The 19,445-nt window shown below is 33.9% G+C and overlaps 2 protein-coding genes across 2 annotated transcripts; one reads left to right on the top strand and one right to left on the bottom strand.

Annotated features, from left to right (window-relative positions):
• Positions 1–10,904, bottom strand: LOC133199457 (glucokinase regulatory protein-like). The gene is made up of 20 exons (XM_061335258.1): positions 10,774–10,904; positions 10,276–10,350; positions 10,113–10,174; positions 9,916–9,984; positions 9,701–9,769; positions 9,544–9,617; positions 9,307–9,373; positions 9,073–9,221; positions 8,697–8,737; positions 8,462–8,526; positions 8,243–8,355; positions 7,953–8,057; positions 7,774–7,871; positions 7,584–7,660; positions 6,936–7,026; positions 6,163–6,239; positions 3,280–3,479; positions 2,651–2,690; positions 2,104–2,238; positions 1–774 (listed from the first exon to the last, which is right to left on the bottom strand). Exons 1-20 carry the CDS (start codon positions 10,796–10,798, stop codon positions 643–645), a joined length of 1,764 nt encoding a protein of 587 aa, XP_061191242.1. The 5' UTR covers positions 10,799–10,904; the 3' UTR covers positions 1–642.
• Positions 10,905–11,438: 534 nt separating this feature from the next.
• LOC133199456 (internalin I-like) lies at positions 11,439–18,624 on the top strand. Its single transcript, XM_061335257.1, has 11 exons — positions 11,439–11,625; positions 11,969–12,124; positions 12,515–12,704; positions 12,995–13,063; positions 13,338–13,469; positions 16,768–16,878; positions 17,183–17,325; positions 17,480–17,545; positions 17,640–17,733; positions 17,888–17,953; positions 18,552–18,624. The coding sequence occupies exons 1-11, from the start codon at positions 11,462–11,464 to the stop codon at positions 18,594–18,596; spliced, it is 1,236 nt and encodes a 411-aa protein (XP_061191241.1). The 5' UTR covers positions 11,439–11,461; the 3' UTR covers positions 18,597–18,624.
• The last annotated feature ends 821 nt before the right edge of the window (positions 18,625–19,445 follow it).

Here is a 19,445-nt window from a genome sequence, read left to right as displayed (position 1 = left end):
ATCAATTGGCAAGAATTTTATTAATTAAAAAACATAAAATTTCATAAAATCAATGACTATGAGAGCAGTGATTGGTTATGGCTGGATAATTTATAGTTACCTGAATTAATCAATGTGTTCTAATGCCCTAGATCTCATACCAAAGAACCTGTACCCAAAATGGAGGATAGCACTCCAAAAATAAGGACCACAGTCTAGTTTACAATGAAAATGGTAACCAAGAAGACTATTCATAGTCACTATTCACACATGTACATTATACCATAAAACCAACTGAAATGGTGTACAATTCCTGAATAATTCAAAAATGTTATAAGCAAGCATACATTTTAAAAATGTGCAAAAAAGAGAATTTCATAAATATAATGTAAACTGTAAGTTGCACTGGGTTCTAGTTCATTTGAGCTGATTATCCAACAATCATTACTGAAGCAGATATGTCAAAATTCTGAAATCCAGAGTTTCAGACCCATTCTTTTTGCTATTTTTCTGGCCCTGACAGATTTTGAAATAAAATCTTCTTATGTATTACATATTACAATTTGTTGTTTTGTAATCCAGTTACTGTTGGAGAAATCACAAAACTTGATATTAATATTGATATTACATAGTGCAGACAGTTTTGAGAGGTAACTTTTGGTTTTATTTGTTATTCTGTAGTCCAGACAGTGTTTGAGATATAACCCTTTGTATCACTGGTTCTTTTTCTAACAGTTTATGGGATTCTGACACACTGCAGTGTAGAATGGCTGACAGCAGAGCTCGAGGTACAACCTGGAGATAAAACATAAATCATTTAATCATTTTGTCACTTTACTTAGCATTACTCATGAACAAATTTTCCTAACCTTTAAATTCCAAAGTGTTGTATTCCTTTATTATACTGGTTATGGTCTGACTTTCTATGTAATAAGGATAGCTTGTTTTGACTGGCTAAGTAATAAGGATAGCTTGTTTTGACTGGCTTAGTAATAAGGATAGCTTGTTTTGACTGGCTTAGTAATAATGATAGCTTGTTTTGACTGGCTAAGTAATAAGGATAGCTTGTTTTGACTGGCTAAGTAATAAGGATAGCTTGTTTTGACTGGCTAAGTCATAAGGATAGCTTGTTTTGACTGGCTAAGTAATAAGGATAGCTTGTTTTGACTGGCTGAGTAATAAGGATAGCTTGTTTTGACTGGCTATAGAGCTCAGATTGTTATTATCTACAGTATTTCAAGGGCAGTAGCTGTGGCTGTTCAAATTGCAAATGATATGCATAATTTACGAAAAGCAAACTAATACTGTGGCAATCACACAGGTTCGATTGCTGGTGGCCAGAGAGCTTGGTAGAGCGCCTGACTAGAGATTCAGGGGGCATCGGGTTTAAATCCAGGTCTGGTCCATCACATTTTTCTCTTCCCCGTTACAACATTACATTTTTTTTTTTAATCTATTAAAATATTTTTTAATTTGAAGTTTCTAATAAGACTGTAGCTCTACTGATTTGCTTACAATATGGACTTGAAACACAATTTTACACAAATATGTATCCTGGTGTTAACTAAATTTAAACCAAATTTCAAAATAAATGAAATCAAACCCAAAGTTTAGGATGAGTAGCACTAATACATAAGCTCTTCTGCTGTTTATATTGTAACAAAGTTAAGATTAATTTTACCTCCAAAGATATGTATTTTTAATTCAATGCTGTCTACTAGATTCACAAAAAATAAATTATGCTATCATTCATGACATTATAGCCTCTTTAGACTCTAAAGAATTTTCTGAACGTTAACTATGAATGTTTTCCTCAGAGTTATTTCCCTTGTCCAATTTGGATTTGCTCTATTTTTCAGAGGAGTTCTGATAATGAATAAATTTCAGAAATGGTATATTTGATGAAACTGTGATAGATGTGCTGCTTTTCCTTTATGACCATATGGGTACTGTAACAGTTTTTATGTGACATTATTGTACTACACCTGAGATAGAGGAATAACAATGACAATATAACTATATCATACTGTACTAGACATAGAAATCTTTATTGCCTTGTACCTGAGGCATAGGATCAACAGGTTCTATTTGACTTTATATATATATACATGTATTACACTTTACCTGAGATAGAGGTGTAGCGGTTTCTATATGACTAGATATGTTATAACTTCTGACATTTTCTGTGAGGCTATCTGTGTTATAAATAGACTGAAGCAGGTAATCCCTACTCTGTTCTGTGGACAACCCTGAGAACCTCTACAATATTAAACATGATGAAGTAGGACTTGCAAAAAGGAGCTTTTGACTTAATACAGACAGTGAAATCATTAGATTTCATGGTGACTCAATATTCGTGGAATTTGTGGGTGCCTCTCATCTATGAATTTACATCCTCCATGAATTTGAAAAAAAACGGAGTTTCAAAGTCATCTTTTCTAATTGTAAATATGAGTGAATACATGAAATTATGTCCCCATGAACCTGTAAAATTTAAGCAATCCACAAAAACTGGTCCCCATGAATTTTAATGATTCCACAGTATTACAAGACAATGAAGTATTACATGCAAAAAGGTGTTGTTTTTTTTTACGATAAGGTTTTACACACATTCTTCTGATAAAACTTCTCCAGATAATACTGATTCAAACAACTAAAGTAAGGAAGTAACCTGTATGATGCCAATAGCTCTGTGGAAAAGCTTGTTATTGCTGGAAAAAAATTGAAAAAATTAGTTTCTTTATTTCAACCTTTTAATTAGTACAAAATGAATCAAAATAATTTCATTTTTCTGAATCAAAATATTTAACATTATTTTTACAGTATGCATGATTGTAAATATGTGAAAAGTGAAATTACATTTTATTATTATTGCTGATTGGTAGCTGTGGTTAGTGGCAAATATTTACACTTTTCAATTAGTCTTTACAAATTAGAAAAAAGTTCATTTTCTCATGAACTATAATGAGCATGAGTATCTCTATATATTGTTACGTCATAATACCCTACTGGATGTCAAAACTTTAGTGCAAACTGTTTTGTTTTAAACAGATGAATGGCATAATTTAATGTGAATTTAGTTTTGGAAATTCATGAGGTACTTTAAACTATAATGCTTAATGCATATTTATCACGCATCAAGAAAATACCAGCATTTATATAGTGTCATAATTATGTCCTCAAGAATTTTCAAAAATTAAATACATTTCTTTTAAAAGTGAATTACCAGGAATAGGAAGTAAATAAGTTGACAGGTAATTTAAAAGAAACATGAAATACTGTGTAAAGGACTGTGCTAACCTGACTTTGAGGTCCACCATAATGTTTTGGAAGACTTTCCCCTTGAGGACATGAGCACCTGTTGTGATGGCGTTGCAAATCCACTTTAAGCTGATCTCCTCAAACAACATCAGGAAATGGTCTACGGCTTCCTCCCCAATCAGGGAGACTAACTTATCTTTTGGCAATGATATACCAACTTCAACATCCATCATATCTCTCTGAAAAAGTCATCTATTATTTAGATCATGAACTAAAAACTGTTTTTGATCTTTTAAAAAAGTTTTAGTATGACAAATTCAAAAAGTCTGAAGGAAGTTACGATTGGCACAAAATCTGCTATAACATAATGTAACAAATTTGCTGCAGAGATGGAAAAGGTTTAAACTAAAGGGCACCTAGAGAACACGTTCAACTTATTTCTCTACCAAACTTAGCAATGCAAGTACACAAACTTGAATTACTTCTCTTTCTTCGTCAAATTGTGGCCTATCTGGATGCAAATTCACAGAATTCAGAAAAAAATCCTCTTATATCTGCCCGTGAATGCTTCTGCAAAGCTAAATGATTCTTTCCCCATGGCATATCTCTCCTCCTCCCCCCCCCCCCTTCCATATACACTGAGCATTTTTATCTTTTCAGATAAATTTTTAACAGCGAGTTGGTGAAAACAGAAAAAAAATCAAGAGGTCCAAGGGTGACAATAGTCACCTTAGTGACTATGGTCCTGACATCAGATTTAAAAAAAAAAATCTCCTAATTTCGTTAAAATTTTGACTCAATCTTCTGGACCAAAGCCTAGTCCTTGGGAGCTATGATTTATGATTTATTCAAAGTTGAATCCACACAAATTTGGGATGCATCAATGAAATGTGAAGATAACCAACTATGATCATGCTCAAAATTCATTTAAACAATGCAAATTGTGTGCACAGCCATTAAGAACCTCTGAAAACAGATGTGGGATCAGGTGCCAAGGAAGAGTAAGCATCCCCAGTCGGCTGGTCACACCTGGTATGTGTTACTTATCATGACTGGGTAAACAGAGAAATCTGGAGACATTTGAGGGTGAAAATAATGACCTAACAATTGGTATGAAAAATGCCAGCCACCATTTGACTTAATGACAGGCTGTATCTTCAAACAAGGTCATTTTACTGACATAGAATTTGCAAAATGTTGACTTTAAATGAGATTTTTGATATTCTTTCATCAACTTATTTGTCAATAGCTTGCCTCTGCTGTTTTTCCATAGGCATTATGAAGAATCAGGATCACTGATTTTTGCTCAGCTCTTACCCAGCTAAACTTGCCACTCTTGAAAAAGATTTCTTCCTACATACTTCATTTTTAAAAAATCTGATCCCCTACTGTAGCCTAAACTTATTCCTGGGGGCCCTGATCTGAACCATCTTGAACTATCGGAGGATGTTTGCACATAAATGAGTAAAAATTGTTTTTTTTTATTTATTAAAGGAAGACTTTTCCCCATTCTCATAACAGAAACTTTAATCTCCTATCATGGCCCCATCCTACCCCTTGGGGTCATGATTTGAACTAACTTGAATCTATATACATGTATATGCACCACTTAACATTCATACTGATATACATGTACATACAATGTACACTGGACAAAGATTTATACGAGTCTCTAGCTCAGGTGAGCTCATGATTAAGAAATAAGGTATCATTTTTTAAACATCTATCAGGATATAAATACGGGTTGGTCACGAGATCAAATTCCATTAAGCCCGAAGGGCTTTATGGCAAATTTGATCTCGTACCAACCCGTATTTATATCCCGACAGATGTTTAAAAATAGTACCTTATTACTTATATTTACATTTGTGACTTATTTATATTTTATATTTGCCTGATTAGAATCTTTAACGTGTGAAGTGTTTTATTTTTCAAACTCAACGACACGTGTTTAATCCATTGATTGCGCATCGACCCTTTATGACGTCACTGAGAAATTACGTCGAACGTTTATGACATGAGGAACCTGTGTTTAGTGTTTATACAGATATAGATACACATTGCTTTCAATAGTGCTATATAAAGGAAAGCATTTGCAAATGCAAATATTACATATTATTATGCTTCCTGTCAGTTTGTCTCTTTATAGTCAATACCCAACTATTTTCGCATAGTGGTCTAAGGATTTATATAGCGTAAGCATACTATGCCGAAATAGAGCACGGCTTCTTTTTCTGAAGAAAATCCGACAGTGCCCACGCCGGGTATTGAACTCATGACCCCGAGATTTTCAGTCCGACACGCTACCGATTACCTCACAGACGCCGTTATCTATAGCACTGTATTATAATATATATAAACTTAGTTTCAAATATTTTACACTAAAAGAAAAAAAAATAAACAAAATAATAAAAATAGTATCTTGTAATTTTTTACGCTTCCCACAACTAATTAAAAATTCTCTGAAACTATCTGTTCATGGAACATTCAAAATTAAAGAAAAAAGATTATGACGTACATGTAGCACAACGTGACGTCATAATAGGGGTGTACTAACATGAATGTAAGAGGTGATGAAACATTGGAAATGAAGAAAATATTGTCATTTTTATACAACAGTCAGCATAATAATAACAATAGTGTTGTACTTTGCATGCACTATGCCTAAATAGTAGTCAGGGTTTGACACATAGTGCACTCGCCTCCGGCTCGTGCACCATGTGTCAAACCCTGACTACTATTTAGGCATAGTGCATGCAAAGTACAACACTATTATATAAATATAGTCTCTAGCTCAGCTGAGCTTATAATACATACAGTAGCCTCTAGTTCAGGTGAGCTAATAATACTTACTGTAGCCTCTAGCTCAGCTGATAATATTGTGGTCTCTAGCTCAGGTAAGCTACATGTAATAATACTTACTGTAGGGGAATTACTGGCAAAAGAAATAAGGGCTTTCTTGCAGTGGCATTTTGTCACAGTTTCATCAATTTTACCATCTGAAAAATTCATATCACCATGTGTTAGGCATTTAGATGACTTAAACATGCAATATACATTACCAATGTAAAAATTATGTCAAGAATTCATTCAATACAGAACATGTCTAAATTTATACTAAGTACTTTAATTAATATCTGAAGAACCTAGAAATCTAGAAAATTCTTTAAAAAAAAAAAAAAAAATTGTAAAAATTGAAACAATAAGTGAATTTCAACTTTATCTTTCAAAATTGTGAAAATTTAATGATTTTTAATTTTACAATTTTTACAATTTCTTTAGACAATTTTTTTTTTCTTTTTACAATTTTGAAGCAAATGTTAAGTCAGTTGTGATATATCATACACATGATTAAATTATGCTTTTGTGATTTCTGAACTTTAATATTCATTTTCAATAAAATAAGCAAAGTTTGCTATTTTTCCCCTCAATATATCAAGGTCAGAAGTAAAAAGCTGTTTTTCTCAATATAGCAACTTTTTGATTGGCACATTTTTTTCCTTATAGGTCAGGTGTACATGTACAGTACTACTTGAATATCATTTTCAAACTTTATCTTTATAAATCTTTTTCCTTTTACTTTTTCTTTAAAAATCTTCTTTTTTTTTCCTTTTACCTTACAGCAAAATACATTCTTTTTGTATAACATTTAGAATATCATTAGTTTAACTTCCTTGAAAGTGACAAATATATACCCTGAGATAAGTAAATGACTAGATCAGAAGGCTTTACAAAAGGTAGGATGTCCTTCTTCATATCATTAAATGATATCTGGAAGTGTTTACCCTGAAATATTAAGGAAATATTTATAAACCATAAGAGTACAGAAATAAAGAATTAATAATTCATACACTAAAAATACCATTGACATTGATCTTCTAAATGATGTTAGTTCAAGGTCATTACACATTCTCTACTTTTAAAAGACTTTGTTTCCGATACAAAAGAGCATTTAATATTAAATTTTTCCATTTAAAAGGTATGGCCTGGACAGGAAGTGGACAGATGAGCATGCTGATAGGTTATCAAAGGACGTGGAAATTTTCCTTTTTAAATTTGTTGCCTTGCATAAGCTGCATTTATGTTGATCTTTTAATTTCGTTACATTTTTCAGTCTGCCTGATTTCATAACTGTAAAACACACTCATAGCAAACATCTTATAATCCGATGCTTACAGCAAAGCAATTTTCATTTTCTGTGGCTTTAAAATATATTGTGAATTTAACAGATATAACGAATTATCTTTATAATGAAATAAAATCATCTGTCCTTGACTTTTTGTTAATATAAGCTTGTTTTACTTAACATTTTCCAGAATACACCTACACACTGACGTACTCACCAATAAGCTGAGGTCTCCATCATTGTTCCTGAAAGCTTTGTAACCTTGGTCCAAAAATCCTCTCACATCAGAAAGAGCTAAAATAGTTCAAATTATCTCATAAAATTCTATCATCCACAAAAAAATTTCTTATTAAGAAAATCTACCGCCAGAAAACTGATGGGCTTTAAGTAAGATAAGAGAAACTAACAAGATCCATAAGTTGGAGGACATTCAGAGGCATCTATCATTCCCATGATGCCTAGTGTGTCCTCACCAACGTAGTATATGCTGCCATTAGACCTCAAACTGGAGAAAAATAAAAATTATTAGTTTTAGGGGATCATTTATTGACATACTGATAATTTAATTTTAATACTGCCTACATACCTATTTCCTGCCAGTTCTACTATCTGAGCAATATTCCTTATGTTTTCTTTTGTATAAATATGATCACATACAGCTTGATAGCACCGAAGGAAAGGTTCTGTCTGCCTACAATATAGAACTATTCTTATAATATGAGCATACATGTATATTAACTAAAAACTATTGTTAGCAGTTCAGAACTGACAAAATAAATATACTAGGACCAGATACAATTCACATTCAGTAATGGATTTCTCTATTTATAAATCTATTAACATTCATGAAGTATAGATGAACATACATGTACCTACCAAGGCCTTTCCACAGGCAGAACAGATAAAGTAGCACCTGCAAAAATTGTCTCCAGAAGGATTTTAGTCGCTGACCCACTTTTCATTCGACTAGACCCAGTGATTGGCTCTGGCTGAAATGAAAAAAAAAAAGTGCAAAAAACATTTACACTATATTTCGTTGTTTCTCTTAACTTGCAATACATTATTTGTGAGAAACAGTTTTGTTAAAACTTATACCCCAACAACGGGATTCAGAATAAACACTTTAGAGGAGGCCTTCATTTCTTCCATTTTGTTCACCACTGCAAGAAAAAAATTAAATTTTGTAACCATGCAGCTTATACCTTATCATTCTTATTCTCCATTCTAAATTCCTTCTATCACAGATTTGGGAGATTTTTCTGTTGATCAATTTACAACAGATAACAGTAGATTGTTAGACACATACATGTACATTTCTTTTAAAACTTGCCTTGTAAAAAAGTGGAATCCCATTTTTCTATTGGATTATTTCTGAAAGAAAAGAAAAATAATGATCATACTACACCAGTTTTGTTTTCATTTTCAGTCCATTACAATGGTGCCACTTAAACAACTGAGAAAAAGAAAGGAGCTGTAAAAATCCCCAAAACTACTGGTGTGAACACATCTAGTAGGTTATCCAGATGACCAGATAGCATCTGACCTTACCTTGCTAGATGAGTGGGATTGAATCCTAGAACTGCAGGTGTGAACACATCTAGGTTATCTAGGTAGAACCTGACCTTACCTTGCTAGATGAGTGGGATTGAACCCTAAAACTACAGGTGTGAACACATCTAGGTTATCTAGGTAGAACCTGACCTTACCTTGCTAGATGAGTGGGATTGAACCCTAAAACTACAGGTGTGAACACATCTAGGTTATCTAGGCAGTACTGAAGCTGACCTCCCACAAAAGGGGCAGACAACCCACATGTTATTCCAATAAAGAGCACCTGCTTCTTCCCAGCTGTTGCCTGACAATAAATCAAGAATTTATATTGGATTACAGAGAACTGTCCTTATATTTTATGCTAAGCATGTAGTACGCTCAATACAGACCTCCTTCAGCATTTCCACTCCACATTGTGGATCATCTTCGGGGGCCTCTTGGGAGGTAAACAGGGCTCTAAATCCAACACAGAAACAGAAAATAATTACAATCATCTAAATGAAGGGAATCTAAATCTAGAAATGGGTGTCTTTGTTATGACACAAAACTAGAATTGCTAGAGCTGTCATAAAAACAGTGAACAAATGATAATTCCTTGACTAGTTGTAAGTGGTGCAGGCACTTACTTATCCCTCCCTGCTATAAGATATTTGAAACATGGCAGCCTGGACAATTCAGACAGCTTTGCATTGAAAGTTCTCTGTAATAAGGAGAGACAGCTATCATTATCTTTAAATAGTCATCATTTACCATTCCCATAATAATGAAACAAGTTAAACTTACTGTCGTAATAAAACCAATCCTGCCAGAGGTTCCACAGCCACTAAGTACTACAGCACCTGTTGAGGGATTCTGAAATAAAATTCAGTGATGTTATGCATTAAAGATTTTGTATCGAATCCTACCTCAACCCATTTTGGATAAAAACAACTATATCATATAGAGAGGGGTGTGAAAAATTGTACTTCACTGACACAGGATCTATGTAATAAACAAACCTTGATAACAGAGGCTGCAACGGTGATTAATTTGTCTAAGGTTGCCAACACATCTGCATCATATAAACTCTGAAAATAAAGGAAAACTTAACATTTATAATATGAAATCCGTATTATACCTTTACTCTAGAAGCCTTCTAAACTTTTAGGCATACTTCTGTATTCACTATACATGCAATTGATTACTTTATACTTACTTTATACTCATTCCAACCTTCGAATATTTCTTGATCACATTTATGAAGCAAAGAAACTATATCTACAAGAGAGAAAAAAATGTACTCAAAATCAGTTTCAGGTAATGATTATGCACAATAAATTGATAATTAGATTTTATAGAACAATTGTCTTTACACCTACCTAAAGGGCTGGCAACATCAATATTCTCTGTGATGGGGTTGGCAGCCTCTGTTACTGGAGTAGGCATTTCTTCACCTGCAAGAATGCAAAGGGACTATCAGCCTAACTGAAGTCTTTCAGAGTTATTTCCCTTGAAACACATTTTTTTTTTTTTGGCCCACATTACTTTGCTTTGCCCTTTGGAATATTGCAAGGACTTGATTTCATTTTTTTTCTTTGGTGCACCAGGTAGAGTGATCGAAACCTTGCATTATAACTCTTCTCAGCTATCATGCATATCTATGCCTATAAGACTAACCCTGCTAACATGACTATGTCATGATGCCATTTTATACTAGTTGAAACACCCCTCTGAATGATTTTTTTTCCATAAGAATATATATATACTGCGTAAAAAGGACATTGCAATTTTCTTTCTGTTAAGAAAATAACACCTTTTACTGACAACAAACACTAGAAATAGGGATCGATGTCATATCCTGTATTAAACAACGTTACCTGCCAGTCCTGCCGTAGACTGCATGTAAAACTCTTATCAATTCAACTGGCTGGTTTTTGGGGTCATCTGACATCATGTTTACTTTCATGTTTAGCTAGCAGTAACACGAGTATCGCGCTTCCTGGTACTAAAATGATCATTTAAACAAGTCCAAGTGTACAAACTGTTTATTACATATTGCCTACAGGGTGTCATAAAAGTAAAGCACATATTTTTCTTACAAATTAGTCTGTAATATCATTCGACAGTCACTTTACAAAGAATCTGGAAACAGAGGAATGTTATCTTTCTAAACCTCAATCAATAGAATTTTTTTAAAGCGTATATTGTGCTGCTGGTCTTTTCTGGTATGGAAGTTGGTTTGTGCCTACTTCAGCATGTTCAGATGGCCTTAAATTAGCTTATGAAAAATAATTGACAAAGTCATATATTTATATCTCAACCATACATATTACCATGTTTAAATATCCTGAATCAATGTGCTTTATCAAAAGAAGTTATAATCAGAGCTGTGTGCTGAAGCGATGAACAATTCAAGAATTGAATATTTAAATCGGGATCGTAATTCGATGAACAGGTACTTCCGCTCCAAGGAAACTAATGTAAACAATTTTTCAATTTTGAAAAAATTATCATACTTGTTACCGAAGAAATTGATTTTCCGGGGCTGTCACAACAAGTGGTAGCATGGCAAAGCAACTGACACGAGATTTTGTAGAAAGAAGAATTCACCCCCTTACGATACAACCTGGTGAATGGGGAGTAGAAACAAGGGGAAGCAACTATGAGCTAGATTTAAAGATGTGCCAGTTGAGAGATATTGTATTCAGCTTCCACTGGGGAGATGAAAGGTTGGAACTTGATTTATTCTTTTTAGAGAAGTGGACAGGCTTTTGCCATCTCGTATGAAGGCAAAAGTCTGTCCTTTTCTTTTAAAAGAATTTATAAGCTTGATTAAGAAATTTTTTATTGTTGATACGTATTACTTGTTTATATAAAATTTTCTTCATGCACTTCATTTATCGATTTTTAGTTTTTTATTTTGTGTGTCTCTCTATATTTAATATGTCTTAAGCCAGTTAAGGCTCCAGAAATTCATGTTCAGTATTTTTCATTGATAGTTTTTCATTTTCCATATATTCGAATGAGAGCATCTACTTTTCTTTTCATTGTAAAAACACATTTCTTTTACAGGGAGCCACAGGCCAGATTGTCCTCTGTGATTGATACACCCTCTCGTATCCTCAAGATGGATGTATCTTTAAATGAGTTGTCTTCCTTAGAGCATGAGAGTTTCCTACCATTTCAGAATCTGCGAGAACTGAATGCATCATTAAACAAAATAAACAAGTAAGCATGAATATTCAATTCAGTACTTTTTCCTTTGCATGGATACAGAAATGTTATATGAAAAATGTTTCATTAAAATATACAAAGTATGTAGAAATGCAGTTTTCATTTGTTCTACATTTTGGGAGGAAAATTAGATACACTGTACTATGTTAATCTATATTGATTGTGTAAAGTTTTTGCTCCAAAATAATTGACAAAGAACTTAAAAGTAAAAATTAGCTAAATTAATCTTAACAATGATGTTCAAATAAAACTATGTGGGGAAATTTTATTCAACACTTACAACCATCAATAAATGTGAATAAAACATCCAGTTTAAATATTATTATCTCTTAACTTTTACTGATATAATGCTTTAGTTTACATAGCAATTTTCTGTTATTTCAGATTCATAGGTATAGAGGTGTGTAAAAAGTTGTATTCCTTGAATTTATCCCACAATTCTATATCTCAAATTGAGAACCTTGTGAGAAGTAGTTCCTTGGTTGAGTTGAATCTCAGCATGAATGAACTGGAGGACATATCATACATGCCAAGCATGATGAACCTGCAGATCCTTAACTTAAATAATAATAAGGTACTTGTACATACTTTAAAACTTTTTTTTTGTCATGTGTACGGTAAGCCAAAGGAGAATTTCGTATTTAAGTAAAGTACTGACGTTTCTTGGTGAATAAACTAGATAATTTTAATTGATGAAATTCTCAAAAACATAATAATGCCCCTATTTATTTTATAAAAAACTGAATAGCAGTGATTTCTCAATTGTTTAAAATGGTTCAGTGAGTTATTTTTCTCTCCTTTCACAAAATAAATAAAAAACAACAGGATGTTAGGACTATATATCATGTACATACATTGTTTTAGATCAAGTCTCTGGATGGTGTCCAAGCACTACCACAACTAAGAGAATTGTACGCACAAAGGAATGAAGTGGTAGGTACAAGGCATACACATAACTTAATTCTCAAGATGAATGTATGAATTTGAAGAAAGAAAATGTCACTGTGTAAAGACTTATAAACAAGTGAAAGTAACTGCTAAATGAGGTAATTTAGGTTGTGCAGTGGTAACAAATTTTTGCAGATTTAAGTCAGTGATACTGACATGAGTTCTAATCATTCCAAACTTAGATGACCTTTGAAATTTCCATGAAACATAACAATATTTTCAGATGTTAATAGAATCTTGACATTGTTATTTCCTTCAGACAGAAATGATTCCCCTGACCAGCTGCTTTCATCTACAAATCCTGAATTTGTCCGGTAACAGAATCCACTCCCTTCACAATGCTGTAGGGGTTCTAGGTCAACTGAAGAGGCTTGATGTTCTCTCTCTACATGTAAGTCAACAGTTTCAATAACTTTTTTTTCTTGAAACACATTTCCCAAAAATGGGTCTACTGTCAGTGCTCTGTAAAGTCATCTGTTTTTAAACAATTGATGAAAATTAAAGAAAAAAAGTCTGTATGGGTTTTAGAATTTGGGAACGTAAATTTTTGCTGTTTTTCCTTTGATACCCATCATCATCATGGCTTCTTTTGGTTTTGGGTGGAACTTAGGGCCTCAGCAACAGTCCTCCAGTGCACTCTGTTTTGGGCAGCCTTTTTCAGTTGTCCACAGCTCGTATCGAGGAGACCACATCTCCACTTCCTAGAGATAGTGATGAAGTACGTTTGGTTTCTGGTTTTCCATCAGGGGAAACCCCCCGTCTCTGTGGATGTTTTTGTACTGGTAGACACTTCTTTCTATCACAAGGTCATTGAATGCACAAAAATCTGTGAACAACTCTCCATTCTCATTCATGTCCCCAAGTGCCTGGGTGCCCATGATGAGTTCTCTCCCAGAGTTGTCTGCACCTGTCTTGGCATTCATGTCACCAGTCAAGATTTTGATGTCACATCTTGGTCATCTACAGTGTATGTTGGTGAGTAGCACTGAATCAGTTACTTTCCATCCTTTAGAGTGGAATTTTGCTGTTATTATCCTTGTTGAGATTGGTTCCCATTCTATCAGTCCCACTTGCTGAAGCTGAGGACATTGTGATGGTAACTCCTTCTGTGTGTTCGTGGTTTTCATCTGCATGTCCAGAGTAGATGATTGTTTCTCCACTAGTCTGTGTAGACATGCAAGTTCCATTCCATCTGCTTTCACATATTCCAAGAAGTTGGATTTTGTACCTCCTCATCTCTTGGGCTACCTGGACTGCCTTCCCCGTTTCGAACATGGTTTTCACATTCCAGGTCCCTATCCTTGTTACTGCTTTCATTGTCATATCTTTTGGTTGACTGGTTTCCATATGGCTTTCACCAGTCTGTGTCTTACAACCTCTAGGTCTCCCTGAATTGAGCATTGGATTTCTTCTGTTGCTCTGGTTTCTGTAGTGGGGAGAGGTTTTACATGATAGGATTGCTAACCCTATGCAAATCCCCCTGAACCCAGAGGACCAATGGTTTTCTGTTGGGGTTTTCCTTCCCCTAGTCACAGGTACTAGTTATTTAAAGGTGCTGGAGACTTGCCTTTTGCCACTGTCACTTAACTACCAAAAGCATTCCAGGACCACCAACAAGGGGGGGGGGGGGGGGGGGGGGTGGACATGTGGCTTGCTGGCAGAACCTATTTCAGATGGTAGGCATTAACTTGAGGTTTTGATAATGTAACTTAGTGATATTGGTTTCATTCCTGAAGACCTTTACCAGCTTTTGGTACTGGTGGGTGTTTAAATTCGTACAAATATAAAGTTTGTCTTCATATAATGACCTTCTACATGCATTTTATTCACAGTTTTATTAATTTGCTATTTTATCTACAGCAAAAACTAAGATCTCAGGTTATTTTCCCTGTACTGAAGGTTAAGTCAAATGAGCAATTATAATATTGTTACAAGTTTTTATGCCCCTGTAATTGAAGATTCGGGGGCATATAGTTTTGCCCTGTCCATCTGTCTGTCTGTCTGTCAGTCTGTTTGTTTGTCTGCAAAAACTTTAACCTTGCCCATAACTTTTGATTGGTTGGAGCTATGGCTTTCATATTTCACATGTGTATTTCTTGTTACAAGACCTTTTTTTGGGTACCATCACATTTGACCTTGACCTTGGAGTTTGACCCACTTTTGCAAAATTTTGTGAGACTTTGACCTTGGCCATATTTTTTGAACAGTTGGTGCTTGGGCTTTCAAACTTCATATGTGTAATTCTTGTGACAAGATCTTTCTTTGGATACCAACACCTTTGACCCATTGACCTTGATCTTGGAGTTTGACCTACTTTTGAAAAAAAACTTTAACCTTGGCCATAACTTTTGACCAGTTGATGCTATGGCTTTCATACTTCACATGTGTATTCCTTGTGACAAGACCTTCCTTTGGATACCAACAACTTTGACCTTTTGACCTTGGAGTTTGACCTACTTTAATTTTGAAAAATTTTAACCTTGCCCATAACTTTTGATTGGTTGGAGCTATGGCTTTCATATTTCACATGTGTATTTCTTGTGACAAGACCTTTCTTAACTACCAACATCATATTTGACCTTTCAACCTTGACCTTGGAGTTTGACCTGCTTTTGCAAAATTTTATGAGACTTTAACCTTAGCCATAACTTTTGAACAATTGGTGCTTGGGCTTTCAAACTTTACATGTGTATTTATTGTGTAAGACCTTTCTTTGGATACCAATAACTTTGACCCTTTCCTTGACCTTGGAGTTTGACCTACTTTTGAAAAAAAACTTTAACCTTGGCCATAACTTTTGAACAGTTAGAGCTAGGGCTTTCATCCTTCACATGTGCATGCCTTTTGAAAAGACCTTCATTTGGATACCAACAACTTTGACCTTTTGACCTTGACCTTAGAGTTTGATCTACTTTAATTTTGAAAAAACTTAACCTTGGCCATAACTTTTTAACAGTTAGTGCTAGGGTTTTCATACTTCACACGTGTATTCCTTGTGACAAGACCTTCCTTGGATACCAACATCTTTGACCTTGACCCTTGACTCTTGAGTTTGACCTACTTTTGAAAAACTTTAACCTTGACCATAACTTTTAAACATTTGGTGCTAGGGCTTTCGTACTTCACATGTGCATTCCTTGTGACAAAGATCTTCCTTTGGATACCAACAACTTTGACCCTTTGACCTTGACCTTTGAGTTAGACCTACTTTGAAAAAACTTTAACCTTGGCCATAACATTCGAACATTTGGTTCTAGGGCTTTCACATTTCATGAACATGTGTATCACTTGTGACAAGACCTTCCCTTGGGCACCATTTGACCTTGACTTTGACATTTTACTTACTTTTAAAAAACTTAAACCTTTGCCATAACTTTTCAACAGTTGGTGCTATGGCTTTCATATTTCACAAGTATATTCCTTGAGACAAGACCTTTCTTTGGGTACCAACATTTTTGATTTCTTGACCTGGAGTTTGACTTCCATTTGAGAAACTTTAACCTGCCCCACAAACTGTTACATGTATATGGGGGCATCAGTGTTTCACAAACACATCTTGTTTTTTACACTCTTTCATTTCATTTAATATAACTTGCTCATTAATTTTAAAATAAAACTATACTTGAAGTTTTTGATTTGGTAGCAAATCATATTGCTAATAATATGATTAATATATTAATTCTTTGAAGGGTAACCCAATAGAAAGAGATAGAATGTACCAGACTGACATCTTGAAGGAAACCAGTATAAAAACCCTGGACAATATAGCTGTCCGTCCACTACCTAAACCCACAGTCAGTGTGAGTATATGAACTAGGGATTCCACAGAACACTCTGACAGAATAGAGTTTCTCACTAATCTATCACACATTCATTTTGTGCTACATACTAAGGAATCATTGTATGTTATGGATGGTTAGGCCTGTATTTCATTGTAATCCTTTTACTCATGAACTTTATCATAACAATGCCTTTACATATGAAATATATCCCTAGCAGTAAATTTAAAAATCAACAAAACTGATCCCACATATTAAAGTGATTCAATATTATTAGAGTAAAAAAGAATTTATTGTATACTGGTAATTACAATCTTTGTACTAGGTAGAACATGATCCCGGTGCTAGTAGACACATTCAGAACATCAATGCATTAAAAGATGCAGCCAAACAGGCATTTGAAGAACGTATGAAAGAATCCAGAGCCAAGATGGATGAGAACATCAACTTTCTACAAAGGAGGATTGTGTAGGATTTAATTTTATGTTATAGCACATTTGTTTTGGTGCATATGTATGTAAGTACATTATAGTACATTGAGGTATTTTTAAGTGTTATTTTGGGCACAAGCTTTGATCTTGATATTGATCTTCAACTTGTTTTGTCTGAATGTCTACAACAGGAGTCTACAAAATGAATACTTGGATTATGAGGAAAAGTTAAAGACAGATCTGGAAGCTTGTTTGAGGTGAGGCATTCCTTGAGGACAATCCGGATCATTCCGCTTCTTGGATATTATAATTAATATATCAGAATGTTTGATTATTTCTTTGTATGTTCAGATATCTGGACAATTTATCTGCCACTGAATCATCAGGAGTACACAGAGATCATATCAGAGATAGCATCGGCACACCACATGGCAAAGTCTGGCAGGTCAGTGACTGCACACTGAATAAATCTACAGCTCTTTTTTATATTACTTGTCATCACTATAACAGGTGAAGTATTTATCCAACAACTGAAAAGAAGTGAGGGTATTATAAAGTTTGAATTGGTTTGACAGATTTTGATACATTGACTTTTGTAGGGGAGAAAACATCACCATCACCACCATCCAAAGACAGACTACTCCAGTATCAAGGACACAGATAGGGTAGGTATATGTAGGTGTATGACATAGTGTTAATAAGACAGACTACTCTAGTATCAAGGACACAGATAGGGTAGGTACATGTAGGTGTAGGACATAGCGATAATAAGTATTATCTAGGATTTTAAATGTGAATCGTTTTCATGATTTTTGTCTGGAGAGATATTCATGGATTATGTTCAGTTATCTCTTTGTTAATTCTTTGTAATATCTGAAGTTATTTAGAACAATAGCAAATTAATTAATCGTATTATATTACTGTTCATTAAATTATCATTTTACATATTTAAGTACATACGAAATGACTAATATTTCAAGTATTATAATGTTCTAATACTTTACAACATATCTGTTTACTAAAAAAAATACATTCAAGTCAAATAAAGATGTGAATATCATTCATAAAGTTTGCTTTGATTCTACATTTTTACAAAAAAGCCACAAACTGTGTTAGATGTTTAAGACAAATATCATGCTGTAAATTTTGAAATTTTATTCCTACTGAAGTAAATTCAAAATAACATGACAGAAAGATAGACATTACATTGCTTTCATAAAGCATTGCACTCAATTCTTGACTTCGTTATTTGTGTATTTTCAGCTGCTACAGTTTGCTTCAAAAGAACTTTCACGAGAGGGCACATGACAGAGATTGTTTGCATCATCACATCACAAATGCCATAATTTATTTCACTGAGCGCAGTAGCCACATGTTCACAAAACACTGCTTAAGAAACAGAAAGTGTTTTCCTCATTTGTCCATCACGTTTATCACATAAACCACTGAGGAACATATGTAACCAGAACTAAAATATAGAATATCAAAGATAAATAGGAAAGATAATAAAGCAGAAAAAGAATTATAGAATGTGTTTGTTGTTTTAATTATTATGGTTCCTGAAAGAATTCACAGAAATTGCGGTTACTTTTTGGTATGAGGAGAATTATAAAGACTGTATTTCACATGATCATTGTATCACGATTCAAATTAATGATATCACCAATGCAAGTAAATGATACCAGCTATTGGAATTGATGATCTCTTTGAAAGGCAATAAATACTAAAATGGCACGTCACATTTTGAGATCTATACCAAACTGTGAAAAATGGTGTCCCCAGGGTACAGGATATGCTGATCATACATTGAAAGTGCATAATATCTTTGATAAATCAAATTTTCATGCTTTTAAGCATTTAGGTTTTAGTTGGTCAGGGCCTATATGAACCTCTTGAATTTCACATCAAAATTTCGATTTTCCAGATGTCAGAAAATCGTTTTCTGATATCAAACTTTTTTGGCTTTTATAATAAGGTTTTAATTGAAATTTTGGAAAATGTCACATTGAAAATTTAAATTCATACACTTAAGAAGTCTTTTCTGTAGTTGGAAAACTATCCAGCATCTAAAGCAAACAAAACTCTCCCAATTTCTGCTTTCCTCAATTACAAGGTCCACGTCTAATGAAGAAAATGAAAAATACCAAACTATCTTTT

This window comes from Saccostrea echinata, unplaced genomic scaffold (genome assembly GCF_033153115.1).
Source record: "Saccostrea echinata isolate AGI-Se365-2 ecotype Australia unplaced genomic scaffold, CSIRO_AGI_Sech_v1 ptg000034l, whole genome shotgun sequence".
Taxonomy (NCBI): Eukaryota; Metazoa; Mollusca; class Bivalvia; order Ostreida; family Ostreidae; genus Saccostrea; species Saccostrea echinata.
The sequence above is the reverse complement of the archived record's forward strand: the minus strand, read 5'-3'. Positions and strand labels throughout refer to the sequence as shown.

Excerpts from the sequence above, each read along its gene's own strand:
- LOC133199457 (XM_061335258.1), bottom strand. The coding sequence starts at position 10,798 with ATGCAGTCTACGGCAGGACTGGCAG. Across the intron at positions 7,872-7,952 it reads GTAGAACTGGCAGGAAATAG|TTTGAGGTCTAATGGCAGCA; the intron begins GTATGTAGGCAG and ends ATTTTTCTCCAG. Across the intron at positions 7,661-7,773 it reads TCCTCCAACTTATGGATCTT|CTCTTTCTGATGTGAGAGGA; the intron begins GTTAGTTTCTCT and ends GAACTATTTTAG.
- LOC133199456 (XM_061335257.1), top strand. The coding sequence starts at position 11,462 with ATGGCAAAGCAACTGACACGAGATTTTGTAGAAAGAAGAATTCACCCC. Across the intron at positions 17,326-17,479 it reads TTTCTACAAAGGAGGATTGT|GAGTCTACAAAATGAATACT; the intron begins GTAGGATTTAAT and ends TGTCTACAACAG. Across the intron at positions 17,546-17,639 it reads GATCTGGAAGCTTGTTTGAG|ATATCTGGACAATTTATCTG; the intron begins GTGAGGCATTCC and ends TTGTATGTTCAG.